At 45.0% G+C, this 23,269-nt stretch overlaps 1 protein-coding gene across 10 annotated transcripts in view; it reads right to left on the minus strand.

The window, feature by feature from the left end:
• Positions 1 to 23,269, minus strand: part of LOC144503931 (abl interactor 2) — a 140,816-nt gene that overhangs the window by 77,638 nt on the left and 39,909 nt on the right. For all 10 annotated transcript variants that reach the window (XM_078229072.1, XM_078229069.1, XM_078229073.1 and 7 more), the window contains exon 2: positions 1,990 to 2,157. In XM_078229072.1, coding sequence (XP_078085198.1) covers positions 1,990 to 2,157 — 168 coding nt within the window. The remainder of the gene's footprint in view (positions 1 to 1,989; positions 2,158 to 23,269) is intronic.

The raw sequence follows: 23,269 nt of genomic DNA on the forward strand, positions 1-23,269 counted from the left end.
CTTACCCGAAGATTGGAGGCTGAATGCCCTCGATTGCTGAAGTGCTCCCCAACTGGAAGGGAACACTCCTGCCTGCTTCAGAGAAGTGGCTGAACAGGAGACTGGGAAAGGTTCAGTGTGCTTACCTAAAGCATGGTTGAAAAGGTGGGTGCCTAGAAGACTTTTACAACTGTTCACAAGAATTCACAGGCACTGAATTCCAGGATTTGAAGGTGTGATGGCTGATATTTTGCCACTGATCAGGACAACAGGGATACAGTTAGATGAATATTATTCAAAATTAATGTAATTCCAAAGGCATTTGCTTTAATTCTTACCATTTCTGGAAAGGGTTCACACATAGCTGGTTAGAGTGCACCAACACATTTCACCACAGATCTGGTGACAATCACGTTAGGCAACATTTCCAAAAGAACTTGTGGGGATTATGCATTTGTCTTGCTTGTGAGGGGAGAGAGAGAGAGACAAGAAATCCCAGCTTATCTCAACCAACCCCATGGTTGATCAGAAAGCTCAGATGTTTACAGTAACAGCCACACTGATGCCTGATGATTAAACGCCGCTGAACGGGCTTCTGTCAAATGTAGTCGTCACGCAGAACATCTTCCAAATAACATCTTAGTGAGACAGTGCAGACAGATTTTCTGACGGATTCTTGCTGAGTCAATGTATAGACAAGGCTTGTGACGGATTCTCTTCGAGTCTGAGAGGGCAGGATGGATGGATTCTTCAAAGCAATGAGGGGGTGTGGTGCTGGGTTACACAAAGCAGAATTGATCCCCACCTTGGACTGGAACTTTTAGTTGCTTATAGATGTACAAAGGTACTCAACGACCTCACAGGCTCTAAACAGAGAGTACAGACAAAATCTTCTATTGTTGAGCCATCACTGATATCCAGGCTTCGGCACATTCAGCAAAGATGAATGAAGATTCACTCAAGGCCACAGTGTGCCCGCCCCCTCAAACTCAAGCAGTTGCTGCGTCCCACTGTTTGCTTAAAGACGCATGCTGATATCACACCTTGAGGGGAGAGCTGCTAAAGCTACACAAAAGGCTCAGAAATCAGAAGGTTTTCTATTCACTTCTGAAATGATGGATAATGAGTCAAGAGGAGCAGGCTGAATAAACACTGGAGACAGCACTTGAATATTGCAGCCAATAATGAGAATAATGCAGGTCAATGGATACAGCTTTGTAATATACGACAGAACCAGAATACAGGTCCATGGTGACAGTGCTGTAGCATAAACAATGGGGCAGGACAGAAGTCAGCAATATAAACAGTGGGACTGGACAAGCCAACTGAGACAGTGCTGCCTTAGGAAGCAGGGGCAGGTAGGCCTCGACAAAAAGTTAAGCCATAGAATCCCTACAGTACAGAAAGAGGCCATTCGGCCCATCGAGTCTGCCCCACATCTTACCCAGGCCCTACCCTCATACTCGCACGTTTTCTCCGCTAATCCTCCTAGCATGCACACCTTGGGACACTAAGGGGCAATTTACCTAACCTGCACATCTTTGGTCTGTGGAAGGAAACCGGAGCATCCGAAGGAAACCCACGCAGACACGGGGTCTGCCACACAGACAGTCACCCAAGGCAGGAATCGAATGTGGGTCCCTGGCGCTGTGTGGCAGCCGTGCTAACCACTGTGTCGCCATGGACATCAGGAGAGTACAGAGCATGCCTTCGATTGCCTCCCACCATAGCTGAATTGCTGAAAAACACTGCTGTTTAAATCAGATCCACCGGCTATTTGCGTGCAGTTCTAGAAGCACCCAGCACCTGTGGAGCCCTGTGCCCTAAGCAAGAGTGAGTGAAGAGGAGAGATAAATGAAGTCATAGAGGTTTGTTCAAAGACTTGAATTGTGAAGCACACCAAAGAGTTAAATGCATTTTTTAAAAGGTAGGTTAGGATCCCATTACACAGAATAACCAACTGAGCACCAGCAGAATCAGAGGGCGGTGAAAAGACACATGTCAGCCTACCTGTGAGATATGATTAATTGATGACTCCATGCGTCGGAGCTGGGATGCCTGGATGTCCAGCATCTGGAGCACATTGTTCGCTAAGGTGTTGATCAGGTAGGCCACACTTGCTAAGGACTGAGTCGTGTAAGCTTTGGTTTCCTCGAGAGCTCGTTGTTTATCTGCCGCCTTTTGTAAAAGAAAAAGACAAGTTAATCACGCTATCAAAATATATCCGGTATACAGAGTGCAGATACTGGAAATGTGGAACAAAATAGGAAACAGCTATTAGGATTATCCACTGAGATGAAACAGATTGGCATTTGGAATGAGAATCCCAATGAAAGGTGTGTCTAATCAGCAGTCTATATCTGTACTCGGCAAGTTCTATGTCCAAAAGCTACTGACAGTGCGTCAAATTCTGCAGATTCCAGAGTGAAATGTGTGAGCTACTGTCAAAGCCAGGCACTTCCCCAGAGAAAGAGGAAAAAGAAACTATAGGGAAACAGGACAAAACTCAAAACTAGCAGCAGGTACAGCAGATAATAAAGAAAGCAAATGGAATGTTGGCATTTACAGCTAAAGGAATAGAATATAAAGATAAGGAAGTATTGTTGCAATTGTACAGGGCATTGGTGAGGCTGCACCTAGAGTATTGTGCACAGTTTTGGTCCCCTTATTTGAGGAAAGATGTAGTGGCATTGGAGGCAGTTCAGAGGTGGTTCACTAGATTGATTCCAGAGATGAGGGGTTTGTCGTATGAAGAGAGATTGAACAGTTTAGGCCGACACTCTCTGGAATTGAGAAGAATGAGGGGAGATCAAGTTGAGGTATACATGATGATAAAAGGTATGGATAAAGTAGACGTGGAGCGGATGCTTCCTCTTGTGGGACATTCTAGGATGAGAGGTCAGAGTCTTAGGATAAGGGGTAGCAAATTTAAAACAGAGTTGAGGAGAAACTACTTCTCCCAGAGGGTTATGAATCTGTGGAATTCACTCCCCCAAAGTGTGGTGGATGCTGGGACAGTGAGTAAATTTGAGGAGTTAGATAGATTTTTAATTGGGAATGGGTTGAAGGGTTATGGGGAGAAGACAGGAAAATGGGGATGAGGAGCATATGATCGAATGGGGGAGCAGACTCGATGGGCCGAATGGCCTAATTCTGCTCCTATATCTTATGAACTTATAATAGTTCACTTAGATGGCAGTCACATCGCAAGGCACTTCACTGAGGTGTAGACAAAAATGGATGCCAAGCAAACAAAAAATTAGTACAGAACCTTAATGAAGATAGGTTTCACAGAGGATATTAAAAGGAGGGATGAGCTGGGAGAAGGGAAGATCAGGGAGAGAATTCCAAAGCTTAGGGCCTGGATGGTTGAAGGCACAGCCGACGATAATGACATAAAAGATGCGGGGAATGCACAAGAGGCCAGAGTTTTAGGAACAGAAGACTTCTGAGGGTTGCTGGGTTGGAGAACATTATGGAAATAGAAAAAGGCAAGGCAGCAGAGAGATTTGAGCATAGAGATGACATTTTTTTAAAAATTAAGGTTTTGATTTTTAAAATTAATTTAAGTGATGTGGGTGTTGCTGCTAGGCCAGCGTTTATTGCCTATCCCTAGTTGCTCTTCAGAAGGGATGGTGAGTGGCCCTCTTGAACCATTGCAGTCAATACATGTCAGCCAGCACAGGGCCAATGTGCAAGTGGAACTGCAGGACTTGGTTAGGATACAGGCTAGAACTTTGGATGAGCTCAGGGTTGTGTATAATGGAGGCCAGCCAGGGAAGTGTTGGCACGATGCTCGATTATCTGTAATCAGACATTCAGTCTGCCCTCAAAGACAACACTGAACATTAGGGAACTCTGGCTCCCACTTCCTGTAGGGGGCTTTTTGACCCTTATTGTCAGAGTTGGCCGAAGGTATGCATATGTCCCAGGGGAGTCACTCAGACCAGTCGCATATCGTCCAACAACATCGGTGTCAGAGGTAAATTGAGCATAGAATGGGTCATTGGAATGTACAAGGGATGTCGATTTCTCCTATAGACTAAATCTCAGCTCTGCAACACTGAATAATAAGCTCCTACAATTTGAAACAACTAGTCCTCAAAATTTAGCCACTTTTTCTTCTACTTTCTCAATGTTTAAGTCTCATTGCTTATGCTGCCGCTCCCATCGTTCACTAAGAACCCAGTTGCCCTTGCTGCAGTATTATCTGCTCACACCTGTCGCACGTTACAGCACAAAAAACATTCAAGCAGAAAGGTGTGGAAGGTAAGGTCTAACTAATGCTGCACCCAGCAAGATGCACTGCTCCAGCACGATTCTTAATGAATGTGGCTCTGTACAGTCATAGCTAACAGAATGACACAAGCTGCCCGAGAGGTCTATTACAGATGTCTATAACACCACTGCATTCTTCCCACTTACAGCACAGCACAGCAAAGAAGACTGCAATACACCAGCATTCAGTGATCAGCTATTTTTAAGAACTCCCTTTCTTCCCTGTCCATTGTAACAATATGTGGAGGAGTGAGGATGGTGAAATTGTAATCTCCCCTGCAAGGTCAGATATCAGCACGAGCTCAACATTGCGTTGCACTTCTCGCTTGTTTACCACAGTATACAAAGATAAAGGCCAGAATTCTCCCAAAAAAATTCTAAGTGTCGAATTCACGGGAAAACTGGAATAATTCACGGTTTTTTTCAGTGGGAGTTCAGACTAGAATCTCCCACGCTCTGTGCAATGCAGAGGCCACCAGCGCGAATATCATTAAATTTCAGGGGGTGGGGCCTATTCACGCCTGGAAGGCTGAAACCGCGCAGCCCGCCCCGATCGCTGGCCTCCCTCCTGCCCCTCATCGACCCCTATGCAGACTGGCAGAATGACTCCCTCCACTGATTGCCCCCTGGCCCCACCCCCTTGGCACTGCCCATGCCCGATGGGCAGTACCAAGGTGCCCCCTGGGCATGGACACTTTGCCCCTTGGCAGTACCAGGGCACAGGTTAGCACTGCCAGGATGCCTATACAAGGGGGCACCACCATCCCCACTGCCTGATCCTGGAGCATCCCGACTGCCCCCCCTTCACTCCAGCAGGGTCGTCCCATATTCCCCAAAAGTGGGGAGCTAGAGTAAACCCCGCTAGAGTGAAACACTCTGGCAGGGTGGGAGAGGCTAGGGGACCCAGAGAGGCTAGCGGGCCCAGAGAATCCAGTCCCAGGTCCGCTAATAGCATTTAAATTATGTTAAAAACAGATTGAAATGACTTACCTGGTCTTCCCGCCGGTTTCCAGCGCGGATCTGACGGCGCTGGAAATCTAGCGCTGGGAGATGAGCTCGTGGCAGGAACGCATACCCGAATCCCGTGCATGCCCGACCGTGGCGGGGTGGGAGAATCGCCCCTAAAGTGTGCACTATTCAGAACAACTGTACCACTGGATAAACCATACTACACACGCCTTCACTTAGAGCTCCCAATTAGGGAATCCTGTGACCGGGTGAAGTTGGATGGATGGCCGCATCAGCCAATGTGGAACTGAGACAACAGGCCAGGCTCAGTCCCAGCTCTGGCTGACACCAATCTGAAAGGTAAATACGTGAAACCAGAATGGCTGCAAGACAGATGTGGGAATTGGCCATAGAGCACGGATTGTTACCCAACAGCTCCTTGGGGAAGTGTACATGTGTGAGCACTCCAAGGCAGGGCAGATATAGGTTTGGCTGCAATAGTTTGAATAGCTAAAGCAACCCTTACAGTGGTGTTCAAGTGCTTTTGCTTGGCTGCTCACAAAGCATCCATGGAACTGTACTCCCAAAGAACAAAGAACAAAGAACAGTACAGCACAGGAAACAGGCCCTTCGGCCCTCCAAGCCTGTGCCGCTCCTTGGTCCAACTAGACCAATCGTTTGTATCCCTCCATTCCCAGGCTGCTCATGTGACTATCCAGGTAAGCCTTAAACGATGTCAGCGTGCCTGCCTCCACCACCCTACTTGGCAGCGCATTCCAGGCCCCCACCACCCTCTGTGTAAAAAACGTCCCTCTGATGTCTGAGTTATACTTCGCCCCTCTCAGCTTGAGCCCGTGACCCCTCGTGATCGTCACCTCCGACCTGGGAAAAAGCTTCCCACTGTTCACCCTATCTATACCCTTCATAATCTTGTACACCTCTATTAGATCTCCCCTCATTCTCCGTCTTTCCAAGGAGAACAACCCCAGTCTACCCAATCTCTCCTCATAGCTAAGACCCTCCATACCAGGCAACATCCTGGTAAACCTTCTCTGCACTCTCTCCAATGCCTCCACGTCCTTCTGGTAGTGCGGCAACCAGAACTGGATGCAGTACTCCAAATGTGGCCTAACCAGCATTCTATACAGCTGCATCATCAGACTCCAGCATCAACATCAATCTGCAAACCAGATCTTGCTGGGAAAAATAACATTAACACCACATGCACATTGAATCATAGAAACCCTACAGTACAGAAAGAGGCCATTCGGCCCATCGAGTCTGCACCGACCATAATCCCACCCAGGCCCTACCCCCATATCCCTACATATTTTACCCGCTAATCCACGCATCCCAGGGCACTAAGGGGCAATTTTAGCATGGCCAATCAACCTAACCTGCACATCTTTGGACTGTGGTCAACAAGTTTAGGGGATTATGAGATGTGCTAAAAGTTGGGAATCTCCAGATGATTTATGTGACTCCACCATTGCTTTCACACATATAGAGCTCGGAAATAAAAACAGGAAATGTTTCAGAACAACTGTACCACTTCTGCTCTTATTTTCTATGTTTCTACCTCCTTTCACTGTCCATCATCCCAAAATATAGAACCAAAGAATTGTTACAGAGCAGCAGGAGGTTATTCGGCCCACTGGAGCGCATGGATTCTCTAAATAAGCAATTCCCTTATTGCCATTCTTCCACCTCCACCCTGGAATCTTGGAGACGCAAGTGAAGCTAATGCTCCAAGCCCAACATGACTCTTCTTCGGAACTGCTCCGAAGGCTGCTTCTTCAGGAACTTCAACCTGTTCTGAAAAATCAGACTGGACTCGATTCATTAATTCCGTTTCTCTCTCCACAGGTGCAGCCAGACCTGTTGAGGGAGGCAATGGCCTTGTGGTATTATCACTGGACTATTAATCCAGTGGACTATTAGCCCCCCTTCATAAAGACTTGCTGGACATGAGTTAATTTCCACTAAACTTGCTGCAGAATGTTGGGATAGGAACTTAACCGTGCAAGCACCTTATTAACAATCCATCTGTCAGGCCCAGAGGAGGAACAATGTAAACTGTGGAGTCTCATTCCCGGATGCAACCACATTTCAGAAAGCCAATTTTTAAAAAGGTTACTTTTTCTCTGCCTCTTTTTCTCTCTCTCAATCCAACCTCTCTCTGTCTGTGTACATCATTTCACACTGAATATACTAAATAACTTGGCCTTCTTCTCTGTCGCTCCTGTTTCTTTCCCATTGCTTAAGCAGATAGACTGTGGGTCCCATTGTTCAATAAGGTCCCAGTTGTCCTTTCTACGCCGTCACCAGCCTGCACTTCCAGTAAATTAAATCACAATGGCAGGATAATTGAACGAGGAGAGATTGTGTTGACAAGGCCTGCATTCACTGGAATTTGAAAAAGTGGGGGGGGAAGTCTCATTGACACATAACATTCTGACAAAGCTAGACAGACTGGATGGATGATGCTTCCTCTGCCTGGGGCAGAGTCTAGAACTAGGCCATTTAGGACTGAGATAAGGAGAAATATCTTCTCAGTGGTGAACCGTGGAATTCTCTATCACAGAAAGCTGTGGAGGCCAAGTCATTGAACATATTTAAAAAGGAAATAGATAGATTTCTAGACTCAAGGTATCAAGAGGCATGGAGAGCACGCAGGAGTATGGCATGGAGATAAAGGATCAGCCATTTTCATAATGAATGGCAGAGCAGGCTCAAAGTGCTGAATGGCCTACTTCTGCTCTTATTTTCTATGTTTCTACCTCCTTTCACTGTCCATCATCCCAAAATATAGAATCATAGAATTGTTACAGGGCAGCAGGAGGTTATTCGGCCCACTGGAGCGCATGGATTCTCTAAATAATTCCTTTATTGCCATTCTTCCACGTCCACCCTGGAATCTTGGAGGGGGAAATGAAGCTAATGCTCCAAGCCCAACATGATTCTTTTTCAGAACTGCTCCGAAGGCTGCTTCTTCAGGAACTTCAACCCGTTCTGAAAAATCAGACTAGACTCGAATCATTAACTCTGTTTCTCTCTCCACAGGTGCAGCCAGACCTGTTGAGGGAGGCAATGGCCTTGTGGTATTATCACTGGACTATTAATGCAGAAACTCAGCTAATGTTCTGGGGACCTGGGTTCGAATCCCGCCACGGCAAATGGTGCGATTTGAATTCCAGATATTTTTTATTGAATTAAGAATCTACTGATGACCACTAAACCATTGTCGATTGTCAGAAAAACCCATTGAGTTCACTAGTGTCCTTCAGGGATGGAAATCTGCCTTGCTTACCCGGTCTGGCCTACATGTGACTCTAGAGCCACTGCAATGTGGTTGACTCTCAACTGCCCTTGACCAACTAGGGATGGGCAATAAATGCTGGCAAACCAGTGATGCCCATGTCCCACAAATGAATAAAAAATGTTTATCTAACATTTCCTGTTTTTATTTCAGAGCTCTAGCACCAGCAGTATTTTTCTTCTATTTTAGAGCAATGGCTATGTTTGCCTGAGCTTTTCCTTTCAAGGGAAGAAACCTTGACCATGCCCAAATTCTCTCTTCTTTAAAGGTCTCCATGGTTTGCTATTGTTTTTTCCAATTCATTCGACTCAGATCAGTTCACTTCCATTGAAGCTGGCTTTCCCCCAGTTAATTAATCCTGCTCTGAATTGGTCTTTGCCCTTTTCCGTAGTCAGTCTAAATCTGATGGTACAATGATCACAGTCCCCTAAACGTTTTCTCACTGCCACTTGATCCACTTGGCCCAGCTCATTCCCCAAGAACCAGGTCGAGTATTGCCTCCTTTCTTGCTGGACCTAAAGCATGTAGAAAATCCTACTTCACAGCACTCTGGATTGAACATCTATCACTGACCTGGCACACTGCTAACCTGTCTGATCTCCAGTCTTTTAATTGCTTCCCCACAGTCTGCCATGAAATGAAACACAGCCAATTCCAACAGAGTTCTGCTTCTGCCCATATCCAAATCATTATATAAATAAAATACCCTCGAGTCCTTTGGTAAGAAAGTTCTTTGATCCTTTTCTCCTTTGCAAAAACTCACCAGGTCTACTCTTCCAGCCATCTGGGGGAAGAAAAGGGCAGCCTGATTTTCCAGTACCTTTAGGATGTCTCCAACATCAAACATGATCAATCACAAAGTACTCGTTACCAGTCAAGATTGGACGCCTGACTTCAGAAAAACCTCTGAAGAGGGTTTTACGAAATAGCCCAGAACAAAAAGGCTGCAGCAGAGAGCTTGGAGTCAAGTACACATCGGATAAGCTGATTAAGTGGAAATTAGCCAGTCAGGCCGGAGGCTTCAGTCTGTACTACTGACTGGTCTCAGGGTCCTGATTCACTTTGTCTCTGTGGGGAGGGGGAATGGGAAGGTTATAAAAGGCCAGGGTTTGTGCTCCCACCCCACTGAAAGCATGTGTACACATCAGGTGAAGACAAATTAGGCTTGCATAAGACCAAGGTTGTTCGAGGAGCACACAGCGTGAATCAGATTTTAAATATAATCGCACACAGACATCAAAGGGTTTTGGAAGGCACACCCCACAGCTATAATTGAATACATATACAGTGAAAATAAGCTTTTGATGAAGTAGTAACGCTCTCAATGAACTGTAACAGTAGGTATCGTCACAGAGTATGAAATCATGTAATTAGCATGTGACCGCTGCCTGTCTTCAATCACTGCTCGGAATGCGTTTTACATTAATTTGAATGTTTGATTGAACACTCATTTTTATTACAATCCACTTACAGTCCAATTACCGCTTCGAGCAATTTGGTACAAAAAAAACCTGAGAATCAATCAGACAAGTTGCCAGCACGTTAAAATGAAGTTTTATTTCAGTCACGAGGGAGATAAAATACAAATAAAATCCGCAAATGCATCAGGAAGGATGGGAAACAGCAAGCAATGAATTCCACACTATTATATTATTTCTAGATATTCTTCTATTCTCTCCTTTAGTAATGATTCCGTTATTTTTCCTAGTGTTAAGTGGACCAGTCTACAATTCTCTAGATCAGTCTTCTGCAACAGATGAATTATTTTAGCTATCCACCAGTCCTCTTTTTCCAATGAATTATTAAATGTGTGCAGTAACACCTCTGCTATCTCCTTTCCTAGATTCCTTTAAAATATGTGGATGCAATCCATCCAGACCAGGGGATTTATCCTCTGAATTTGATTAGTTTATTCAGTACATGTGGTTTTTAAAAATTAAAAATTCACTTCTCATCTCATCATCCAACATTCTGCCTTCCTGTTCCCATCTCCCTGGTAAATACCAAAGCAAAATAATAACTTAATATTTCTGCTATTTCTCTATCATTACCTGTGATTATCCTGTTTACCCCTCAATGCACCTATTCCCCTTCCAGCCTTCCTTGTTTTATTGATATGCCAGTCAAATATTTTAGTATTTTACATTCATTGGTAATTTAATTTCATAGTTTCTCTTTGCCTTCCTATTCTTTTTGACATCTCTGTTTCTCTCTTCATACTGTTTATCACGCATGTCTCTGCTGTCTATATAATCCATATATGTCTCTTTTCTAATCCTTTGTTCCCTGTTGCAATGAGTCAGAGAGTCAGTCAGAGGTTTACAGCATGGAAACAGGCCCTTCGGCCCAACTTGTCCATGCCACCCTTATTTTTTAAACCCCTAAGCTAATCCCAATTGCCCGCATTTAGCCCATATCCCTCTATATCCATCGTACCCATGTAACTATCTAAATGCTTTTTAAAAGACAAAATTGTACCCGCCTCTACTACTGCCTCTGGCAGCTTGTTCCAGACACTCACCACCCTCTGTGTGAAAGAATTGTCCCTCTGGACACTTTTGTATCTCTCCCCTCTCACCTTAAACCTATGCCCTCTAGTTTTAGACTCCCCTGCCTTTGGGAAAAGATATTGACCATCTAGCTGATCTGTGCCCCTCATTATTTTATAGACCTCTAAGATCACCCCTCAGCCTTCTATGCTCCAGAGAAAAAAGTCCCAGTCTATTCAGCCTCTCCTTATAACTCAATCCATCAAGTCCTGGTGGCATCCTAGTGTTTAGTTTGTTCTTTTCTTTGTGGATTACTGGGTTTTTTTCCCCTACATTGTCGAATGCCATTTTAAAATGTTTCCCATTGTGGTTCAACGTCCTTGTTTGCCAATATAGTTAGCTTCCCATTTCACTTTCCCAATATAGTTTCCCATTTCATTTTTCCCCCAAGTTCTATTCTCAGTCCCTCAAAATGAGTTATTCTCCAATCTACAAACTTGGTTTTCCTCAGACTTATAGCCTTTCCTATCAACTTAAAGCTTCTATTACAGTCACTATTGCAGAGATGTTACCTTACTGTTACTCCTCGTATTTGCTCTGCTTCATTCCCCATCATTAAATCCAATAGCAAATCTTCCCTTGTAAGCTTTTCACATACACACGGTTAGGAAGGAGTCCTATACACATTGGAGGAACCATTCCCTTATCCCCTTTACCTACCTCCTGTCCAATTAATATCAGGGTAGTTGAAAGCCCCTGTGATTATTCTAGTGTTTTACTCAATTCCCTAACTTGTCTACATGCTTCTTCCTGCATTTCCCTTCTACGATGAGGTGCTCTGTAGCTGACACCTATTAGTGTGATGGATCCTTTTTTCCTTTTCTATCTTTATGGATTCATTTTTGTCTTGTTGATAGCTGCGTCCCTTTTTTTTTTAAAACTGTCATTGTTATTTCCTAATAAGTACAGCTACTCCATCTCCTTTTTCGAAATATGTTACATCCTGAAATGTTTAATTCTCAGTCCTGATTTTACTGCAGCCTTGTTGCAGTAATCCCGATGATGCCTGTTTCCTCCTGATGCAGGATTGCCTTCAGCTTCCCTATTTTATGACTGACACTGTGCGCAATGCTGCACACACACTACTGATCCTAATCAGCTCTACCTTTCCTTGAATTATACTTTTATACATTTATAAAAGTTGTGTTAATCTGATCATCTATTCTCATACACCCCCATTTCCTTTCTCATTTCTCCTGTGTTTTCTGTATTCAGCTTCAGTCCATGTTATGAGCCTTTTATTACAAGCACATTTTGAATTTTCGTTTCAATCTGTCTTTCATCACCCAGTAAGCTCAAGTTTTGCAAGCCTTTCCTTTCCCTTTTGCGAGATGGTGTCCAGTTTGCACCTGCTCCTTGTCCTTTTTGAAGATCTCCCCCATTGTTCATTTACTGTTTTACTGCCAATTTTTCATTCAAATGCACCTGGGCCAGATTTCTTATCAACTCACTGAAATTAGCCCTCTTCTCGCTTCTACTTTCACTGAACTGCTGCACGGTGGCCCAGTGGTTAGCACTGCTGCCTCACAGCGCCAGGGACCCGGGTTCGATTCCCGACTTGGGTCACTGACTGCGCGGAGTCTGCACATTCTTCCTGTGTCTGCGTGGGTTTCCTCCCACAGTCCGAAAGACGTGCTGGTTAGGTGCATTGCCCGTACCAAATTCTCCCTCGGTGTACCCAAACAGATGCCGGTGTGGCGACTAGGGGATTTTCACAGTGACTTCATTGCAGTGTTAATGTAAGCCTACTTGTGACACTAATAAAAAACATAAAGAGCAGGAATGACAGAGCGGGAGCGAGGTCCAGAGACGCACAGTCGGACAAAGGGATAAAGCAAAGAAGATGTTTGAAGTCTTTTTTGTGAACCGACACAGCTCAACAAAGAACTTTTTATTTTTCAACTGGCAGCTGCAGCTGAAAGAGAATTTTAATTCTCACTGAACATTGTCCAGCGGGCACTGAGCAAAGAGGCTCTTGTCACCGGTTGGATCAAGCCATCCGTACTTACAATCATTCACTGAGCAACGTCTCCGCAACCAGTTCTTCACAAAATATAAACCTCGTTGTTCTGAGACTGGGCACAAAGCGAGCTTGGAGAACGGCAGCACTAAAGAAATAGTTCATTGTTCAAAGACATGCTTGGAAAGCAACTGAGCAGGACAGTGACAGTACCCAGGCGGTGCCGTGTGGAAGTACACTGCTGCTCGAGGCCGAGTCAGTTCACCTTTCCTTGCTGCCATCACTCTGGAGGGCAGAAGTGGCCAGCAGTAACCATGGAGCATCTCATCGATTCTCCAACTGAGCCTATCTTGGTGCACTCGGACACCGGGGTCAAGCATTGACAAACCTGATCCACTCCAGATCTGTCCAGAGATCCCTGGAAAGGAATCCATTAGCAGTAAACATAAGGCGTGTGCGTCACACCAAAATGAGTCAAGTATCCAAATCAGAGTACTCTACTGCATCAAGCGCTACAAGAATGTAGTGCAATTAAAACAATCAAGGGAGCACAAGGTCAGCTTAATAAATGGGGTGATTATCTCAAAGAAAGACATTAGTCAGTAAAGCACTACATTTAGTGCATTATTCTAAGAGGTGTCAACCTTGATGTCCTGTTGCCTTTCCCATTTGGTGTCTGGCTATTCAACAAAGCTGGGGCAGCACAGTAGCTAGCGCTGCTGCCTCAGTGCCAAGGAACCGGGTTCAATTCCAATCTTGGGTGACTGTCCGTGTGGAGTTTGCACATTCTCCGTGGGTTTCCTCTGGGTGCTCCGGTTTCCTCCTACACTCCAAAGATGTGCGGGTTAGGACTGGCCATGTTAAATTGCCCCTTAGTGTCAGAGGGACTAGCAGGGTAAATGGTTCGATGGCCGAATAGCCTCCTTCTGCACTGTAGGGATTCTATAAAGTGCGTGAGCTGGCCACTTTGCATACAGGTCATCATTCTGCCAAGATGTCTGAGCCCATTTCTAGAGGACTAGAATACAAGGGCAGGGATATACTGCTGAGACTGTATAAGGCTCTGGTCAGACCTCATTTGGAATATTGAGAGCAGTTTTGAGCCCCATTCCTTGGAGGGGGTCCAGAGGAGGCTCACAAGAATGATCCCAGGAATGAACGGTTTGTTACATGAAGAGCAGTTGAGGGGTCTGGGTCTATACACGATGGAGTTTAGAAGGATGAGGGGGATCTCATTGAAACTTACAGAATACAGAGAGGCCTGGATAGAGTAGACGTGGAGAAGATGTTTTCACTAGTGAGGGAGACCAGCACTCGAGGGCACAACCTCAGAGTGAAGGGACGCTCATTTAAAACTGAGATGAGGAGGAATTTCTTCAGCCAGAGGGTGGTGAATCTGTGGAACTCATTGCCACAGAGGGCTGTGAAGGCCAGGTCATTGAGTGTCTTTAAGACAGAGATAGATAGGTTCTTGATCAATAGGGGGATCAAGGGTTACAGGGAGGGGGCAGGAGAATGGGGATGAGAAAAATATCAGCTATGATTGAATGGCAGAGCAGACTCGATGGGCCGAAGGGCATAATTCTGCTCCTATATCTTATGGCCTTATGTTAACATGGGCTACAACTGCACCAATTCAAGAAAGAAATGCAGCTGCCAATCCTGTTACATTCATGAACAACGTTATGCCAGCTCGAGGGCTGGCCTACTTCAAATGCTTCTCAGTCTAGGAACACTGACCGAGTCCAACTAAACACCACATAATTCCTTCCTTGTGTTTTAAAAAATACTTCCATGCAGTAAACATGTTTACAGGAGAATGCTCCACTTCCCTCTTCTCACATAAGACGAGCAATTGATTGGATGCAGACAGTCTCACAATGAGGTCTTATATCCCCAGTATACATACACACACATAAACACACAAAGGATCCCATTTTGGGAGGCAAAATTGCCAACACAGAGGAACATTCAACCAAACAATCACGCACAAAGATCCCAAGGAAAAAGGCTCATTTATCACTTATCAGGGCCCAAACTGCATCGTAGCTGAGCAATAGGTTTGCTTTTGACACCAAAAAAACTTCTGAAGTCTACATCCCAAATATGCTGCCTTTTCCCTCTTTAGGTGCTGACAAATCCCTTCATATCCCCAATACAGTTATATTTGTTTATACACCTGACTTTTGCGAATATATCCGTCCATGAAGTTCAGGCAACTCGGCTCTGTTTGCGTTTCTTTGGCTTCTAGAATTGGTCCTGTTAGAACCTGATGGACCTGGAGGTTTGAAGAGGGCGGGTCCCAGCTCCATTACCTCAAAGTCAGATAAATACTAAATCATCAGCAGGGGATCCATCTGAATTAATGGGGTTATGGACTGAAGCTTTATGAGGTCGAACTTCCAATTGATCAAGGATATCATAGAATTATCATAGAATTCCTACAGTGAAGAAGGAGGCCATTTGGCCCATCAAGTCTGCACCGATCACAATCCCACCCAAGCCCCTATTCCCATAACCCCATGTATTTACCCTGCTAATCCCCGTCACTAAGGGGCAATTTAGCATGGTCAATCAATCTAACCTGCATATTTTTGGACTGTGCAAGGAAACGGGAGAACCCGGAGGAAACCCACGCAGACACGAGGAGAATGTGCAAACTCCACACAGACAGTGACCCAAGCTGGGAATCGAACCCAGGACCCTGGCGCTGAGAGACAGCAGTGCTAACCACTGTGCCACCCTAAGCAAGGCTTCACCAAGATTTGAACTCAGATTGCTTGATTCAGAGTCCAGAGTGTTCACCCTTACACCACAGAACCCAGAACATAGAGATGGAATGCTAGCCACAGAGAGTGGAAGAGTTTTGTAAGTGTGGGAGTTTGAGAGACTAAGTCTTTTGCCACCTTAAAATCAAACTGCTGGTAACTGGGAGGCATTTAAGTATCTTTCAGATCTAAGGAGAATAAAAACAAGTTTTCCTATTGGGATAAGCCAGAGGAGTTAATTGGAGCAGTTAGTAACTGGTTAAGACTGGTTCTTGAAACAAGGGAGGCTGACACTATAAAAACAAGGCCTCAAAGTGCCAACTGCATGGAGTGCTAGCTGGAACTCTGGGGTTTTGCTAAGTGTGGGAGTTTGAGAGATTAAGTCTTAATCTTTTGCCTTAAGAATGAGAGGTGACCTATTCAGACACAGTATTTTCAGTAGGCTTGACAGGGTAAATGCTGAGATGCTGAAAGCAATTCACCAAAGATCCGTAGACAGCACCTTCCAAACCTACGACCACTTCCATCTAGAAGGACAAGGGCAGCAGATACATGGGAACACCACCATCTACAAGTTCTCCTCCAAGCCACTCACCATCCTGACTTGGAAATATATCGCCGTTCCTTCACAGTCGCTGGATCAAAATCCTTGAATTCCCTTCCAAAAGGCATTGTGGGTCAACCCATAGCATGTGGACTGCAGTGATTCAAGAAGGCAGCTCACCACCAGCTTCTCAAGGGCAACCAGGGATGGGCAATAAATGCTGGCCAGCCAGCGACGCCCATGTTCCACAAATGAATAAAAAAATGTTTCCTCTTGTGGGAGAGTCTAGAACCAGAGGACAATCTCAGAATAAGTGGCTCCCCATTTAAGACAGAGATGAGGATGAATTTCTTCACTCAGAGGGTAGTCAATTTGTGGAGAGGCTGTGGGGGCTGGATTAAATATGTTCAAGGCAGAGATAGATTTTTTAATCAGTACAGGAATCAAGGGTTATGAGGATAAGGCGGGAAAGTGGAGTTGAGGATTATATCAGCTTAGTCCTGATCTCACTGCATGGAGCAGACTTGATGGGCCAAATGGTCTACTTCTGCTTCTACTTCTTATGGTCAACCCATTCACACTCCATTATTTGAACTTCCCTGATTTGTGGTACGGCCTCATTGGTTCCCCATGTCAATTAGCAGCCCACTGACAGATAACGCTCAACTAGAACAATTGAAAGAGACCAGCCAGTTTCTAAAAACACTTCTTCAATGGGGCAGAATTAGAGGCAGAGCTTGACTCTTCTCTCCATCCACAAACCAACTCGGATCAATTAAAAAAAAAAGGCAGGTAAAGAATGTGCCACACCTGTGCCAGTGTTTCCAGAACATCACCCCTCTCATTACCTTAAATTTACTGTTACCATCTAGTTCCATTCCCAGCTAGGGCCTTGGTTCTACCCATGGATACAACATCGGGTGTATTGCCAATCTACTGGATACAGCCTCAGGCACGTCAGCTCCACTGGATACAGCCTCGGGCACGTCAGGTGCAATGAACTGGCTACCGCACATCATTAATTTACTGGAAAAAGAGCTGAAGACATCACCAATCTCTGCTTCAGCTGCACCATTGTTGCCTAATATTAAGACAGTTGCTTTTAGCGACAAAGCCAAAAGTTGAGAATCTTTTAGCAGAGAGATGATAAATTGTCTGATGAATGAGTGGAACTCCCCTTGGGGGCAACATTACATTTGGTTTGTGAAGAGATAATTTCCCTGAAATGCAAGAAAAGATTTACTAGGATGCGACCGGGATTTGATGGTTTGAGTTATAAGGAGAGGCTGGATAGACTGGGAGTGTTTTCCCCCCAGAATGTAGGCGGCTTAGGGGTGATCTTATAGAAGTCTATAAAATGAGGGGCATAGATCAGCTAGATAGTCAATATCTTTTCCCAAAGGTAGGGGAGTCTAAAGCTAGAGGGCATAGCTTTAAGGTGAGCGGGGAGAGATACAAAAGGGTCCAGAGGGGCAATTTTTTCAGAGGGTGGTGAGTATCTGGAACGAGCTGCCAGAGGTAGTAGTAGAAGCGGGTACAATTTTGTCTTTTAAAAAGCATTTTTAGACAGTTTCATGGATATAGAGGGATATGGGCCAATCACGGGCAATTGGGACTAGCTTAGTGGTTAAAAAAAGGGTGGCATGGACAGGTTGGGCCGAAGGGCCTGTTTCCATGCTGTAAACCTCGGACTCGATGCTGATCACTATTCAGTGAAGTGGGGTGGCACGGTTGCACAGTGGTTAGCACTGCTGCTTCACAGCGCCAGGGACCCGGGTTCAATTACAACCTCAGCTGTCCGTGTGGAGTTTGCCCGTTCTGCCCATGTCTCCGTGGATTTCCTCCGGGTGCTGCGGTTTCCTCCCACAGCCCAAAGATGTGCCCTGGGAACTGCACCCCAACAAGGGAAAAATATTAACAGCCCACTTGATACTTAAAAACAAACATCTGTCAGTCAACCTTATTCACCCCCGGGACTCTGATGGGTTCATTAGGAGGACTCGGTTGAATTAAAGCAACAAAATTCTCTGCAAGCTGTCTATTACGCTTCAGGTATTTACATCTTCCCAAAGATCTGTACAGCTTCTATCAGAATAGGGGCTTTGATCAATAATTCAGATAAGCAGCTACTACAGACGTGGAACTATTCAATTTATCACCGTAACATACTCAGACAGTTGCCAAATATATTCCAGATTTCAGATATTCTGAAAGGGAACAAGATTATCTTATAAATTTTTTTAAAATCCTGGGTTTGCTGCAACACTGAAGTTAGCTGCCTTGTACACAAGCTGAATGATGCTTCCTCACTCCCTGACCATTTTGCTGATAAGCTGAGTGCAGAGTACAAGAACAGGAGCAGTCCATCCAGCTCCGACAGCCTGTTTCACCATTCAATTAGTTCATGACTTATTTGTACCTCAACTCCATTTACCTACCTTCCTCCATATCCTATAGCACCCTTATCTGTTGAGGCAATTTATATCTCAGGTGTAAAAGATCCTACGGCTCTATTCAAAGAAAGGCAAGAAAGTAATCCCAATTCAGTCCCAAAAACCTTTCCAGCTCCCTTCCATCTTATAAGACTCTCCTTAAAATCTACTCATTTTTGATGGATTATGCTCAGTGAAGTGCCTTGGGATATTTTTCTATATTAAATGTGCTGGGGCGGCACGGTGGCACAGTGGTTAGCACTGCTGCCTCACAACGCAAGGGACCCGGGTTCGATTCCCGGCCTTGGGTCACCATCTGTGCAGAGTCTGCTCATTCTCCCCGTGCCTGCGTGGATTTCCTCCGGGTGCTCCGGTTTGCTCCCACAGTCTGAAAAACGTGCTGGTTAGGTGTATTGGCCATGCTAAATTCTCCCTCAGTGTACCCAAACAGGCGCAGGAGTGTGGCGACCAGAGGATTTTCACTAACTTCATTGCAGTGTTCATGTAAGCCTACTTGTGACAAATAAATAAACTTTAAATAAGTTTTGAATAAATGCAAAATGTTGTTGTTAAAGGAAGAATGTTGACCAGGACACCAAGTACACGGCTGCCCTTCATTATTTTTCTCTCCTGGGAAAAGCATTTTCAGCATCACAGCACTCCCTCAGTAGTGTATGGGCATGTCAACTTGGATAATGGACCCAGGCCATATACAACCTCTAGCCATATGACTCAGAAGCAAAAGTGCTATCATTACAGAAACTGAAAGAATAAAGGCAAGAGAAGATTATAAACCTGTGCAAATTGGAGAAGAATCGGAGAAATTGATGCTGAGCTGAAAATAACCATTTGCGCCACTTGGGAGAATATATTCTGTTCATTGTAGAGCACATTTCCTGTCTGGTGATATATCCAAGACTGATGTATCTGCAGTCCCTAGACACAGAAAAAAGGAAGTGGGATCTGAGGACAAACTCACAAACAAGTAGTTCTCAATCTGAGGCCTAAGTAATTACATTCTCATCACTTTGGGCCGAAGAATTTGAGCTACTTGTTGGAATTTTCTATTAAGGCATCACCCTTGGCCTGAGTTGTAAGGTGTCAAGTACCCATTCCAGAGATCTGACTTAGAAAAGTTATGCTGACACTTGAGGGAATTGTGCACTGTCAGAGATGAAGTTCTTCAAATGAGGCTCTTGTCTTCTCTCTCAGGTGAAGACACTAATAGAAGAGGAGCTGGGGAGTTCTGGTGTCCTGGCCTACACTTATTCCTCAACCAACAAAAGATTACTCGGGCATTTATCTCATCATTGTTTGTGGGATCTTACCATGCACAAATTGCACGTTGCGTCACAAGAGGTAACTACATTTTTGAGCGTTTGTTTGTAACACTCTTTGGAATGTTGTGGAAGATGTTATATGAATTTTTTTCTTTGTATCTGGCACTTGGGTCTTGCTGCCTCTAAACTACAGAAGCAGCCAGAGTCAGCTCTGGAACACAAACTGCAGCATTGATCACTTTCGGACAAAGGTACAGCTGGTGAAATCATTAAGATTGGGCGGCACGGTAGCACAGTGGTTAGCACTGCTGCTTCACAGCTCCAGGGACCTGGGTTTGATTCCCAGCTTGGGTCACTGTCTGTGTGGAGTTTGCACATTCTCCTCGTGTCTGCGTGGGTTTCCTCCGGGTGCTCCAGTTTCCTCCCACAGTCCAAAGATGTGTGGGTTAGGTTGATTGGCCATGCTAAAATTGCCCCTTAGTGTCCTGAGCTGCGTAGGTTAGAGGGATTAGTGGGTAAAATATGTAGGGATATGGGGGTAGGGCCTGGGTGGGATTGTGGTCGGTGCAGACTCGATGGGCTGAATGGCCTCTTTCTGTACTGTAGGGTTTCTATGATTTCTATGATTAATCATCGCAAACAGGAGCAATGTGAAATTTAAGTAATATGTTTCAGGAGGCTGGTAGTTTCTGGACGAGGCTACACATTGTCTCAGTTTTTCTTTTCACACATCTATCCTCCCACCTAGTACTTGGTAACAAAAAAATAATTGTTCCAATATCCTGCTGACGAATTTCCTCTCTCTCTGAAAGTTTCTCGAACATCTGAGAGACCCAGAGAGGGAGAGGAGGCAGCAGTTTCGCTGATTGAAACAATCGGATCAAAAGGAACAAAGATCAAGCATTTTGTCCGTGTTGTATTAATAATAAATATATTCGTGGCCACACACTGTCAAAACTGCTAACATTTCCTGCATGTTTCAGAGAATATAGATGGTAGTCCAAAGCACCAAAAGCAGTAACATGCATCAGCAAGAGCAAGGGTAATCAAACATATTTAACGACTGTTGAGAGCGGGCGACAAGTGTCATCCTACCCAGCAACATCCCTCATCGCTCTCTGGGAGGAGTTTCTTTTCCCCACAATCTCCAGTTGGTCAAAGTCATTGGGATGGGTCAATAGGACACTCAGATCGAGCCCTTCAATTCAAACATCCCATATGATTGATGCACAGCTGGCCACCTTTTGACTGACAGCCTTGAGGGGTGAGGAAATGTATCATCAAGTCTAAGAGATAGGGAAAGACTTCTGACGGTTAGCTCAGACTGTCAATAGCTTCCGATTATCGACTTTCATTTGCACTGCACTCAGCTTTGTCAATCTAAGGCCACTAGGCCAAGAACGCAATCAGACGGCCCATCTCACTACAGAGGGGACGGCAACTTAAGTTTCATGGATCAACATTATTTTGAGAATCCCCAAGAGCTTTTACTGCTTTGGCACTGAGGAGAAAACTCAAGTTTTTAATAAAAGTAAATATCCTTTAAAATGAACACTCTTCATCGACAGCCAATTATCTTTAAATGTCATTGTTGTTTTGTGGGCAAATACAGTAGCAAATGTTCCCTTAAACAATGAGAAAAGTGATCAGTTAATCTAGAAACCAAGGTTTACAGCACCAAAGGAGGCCATTCAGCCCATCGTGCATGCTGGCTGTAAAAAAACAACAATCCAGTCCAACTTCATCTTCAAGTTCTTGGTCCATAGTTCTGTAGGTTACAGCAGTACAAGTGTGTGAAATATTGACCGGGAAGTGATGAAGTGCCACACTCCTAGGTTAAAGTCAAACACTATACAGGTTTAATCGAGGAGATGCTGCTCATCCAAGGTCCAAGATAGAAGTGCTCCAAAAGACCATGGACACCTCTTGTTTACATCACTACAGGTCACGTGGCATTCTACCAGCAGAAATGCAACAGCTTTAAATATAGAAAGTGCATATCCAATATTTCTTTCCAAATGTGATAAGGGATGTTGCCTCTTATCCTTTCAGACAGCGAGTTCCAAACCCTCACCACCTTCCGGGTGAAAAAATACACAACAGTCCACTGTTCCTTTTGTCCAATTACTGTGAATCTATGTCCCATGGTTATTGACTTATCTGCCAACAGGAGTAGATCCTTTCTATCCACTCCGCCTGGACCCATCATACACCTCAATTAAATCTTCCCTCAGTCTCCTCTGTTTCAAAGAATACAAGCCCAGCTGATCCATCAATGCCATGCCCAGCAACCTCTTCGCAAATTCCCTCTGTACACGCTCGAGCAAGGCAGCACGGTGGCACAGTGGTTAGCACTGCTGCCTCACAGCGCCAGGGACCCGGGTTCGATTCCCAGCTTGGGTCACTGTTTGTGTGGAGTTTACACGTTCTCCCCATGTCCGCATGGGTTTCCTCTGGGTGCTCCGGTTTCCTCCCACACTCCAAAGATGTGCGGGTTAGGTGGATTGGCCATGCTAAATTGCCCATCAGGGGACTAGCTAGGATAAATGCATGGGGTTATGGGGATAAGGCCTGGGTGGGATTGTGATTGGTGCAGACTCGATGGGCCGAATGGCTTCCTTCTGCACTGTAGGAGTCTATTCTATGAGCGTGATCACACCTTCCTTATAATGTGACCAGAAGGTTAGCACTGCTGCTTCACAGCTCCAGGGACCTGGGTTTGATTCCCGGCTTGGGTCACTGTCTGTGTGGAGTTTGCACATTCTCCTCGTGTCTGCGTGGGTTTCCTCCAGGTGCTCCGGTTTCCTCCCACAGTCCAAAGATGTGTGGGTTAGGTTGACTGGCCATGCTAAAATTGCCCCTTAGTGTCCTGAGATGTGTAGGTTAGAGGGATTAGTGGGTAAATATGTATGAATATGGGGGTAGGGCCTGGGTGGGATTGTGGTCGGTGCAGACTTGATGGGCCGAATGGCCTCTTTCTGTGCTGTAGGGTTTCTAAGAACCAGAAGCAATGCTTTAGCTGCAGTCTAACTAGTGTTTTATGCAGTTCTAACAATCTCCCCATTCTTTTACTCTGGCCTTGGCCAATAAAGAAAAGCATCCCCTATGCTGTTTTAACCACTTCCTGTTCTGCGAACTTAGGGATCTGTGGACAAACACTCCAAGGTTCCACTACACTTTTCAGAATCCGGCCATTTATTGTACAATACTTT

This window comes from Mustelus asterias, chromosome 14 (assembly GCF_964213995.1).
Source record: "Mustelus asterias chromosome 14, sMusAst1.hap1.1, whole genome shotgun sequence".
In the NCBI taxonomy this organism is placed as follows: Eukaryota; Metazoa; Chordata; class Chondrichthyes; order Carcharhiniformes; family Triakidae; genus Mustelus; species Mustelus asterias.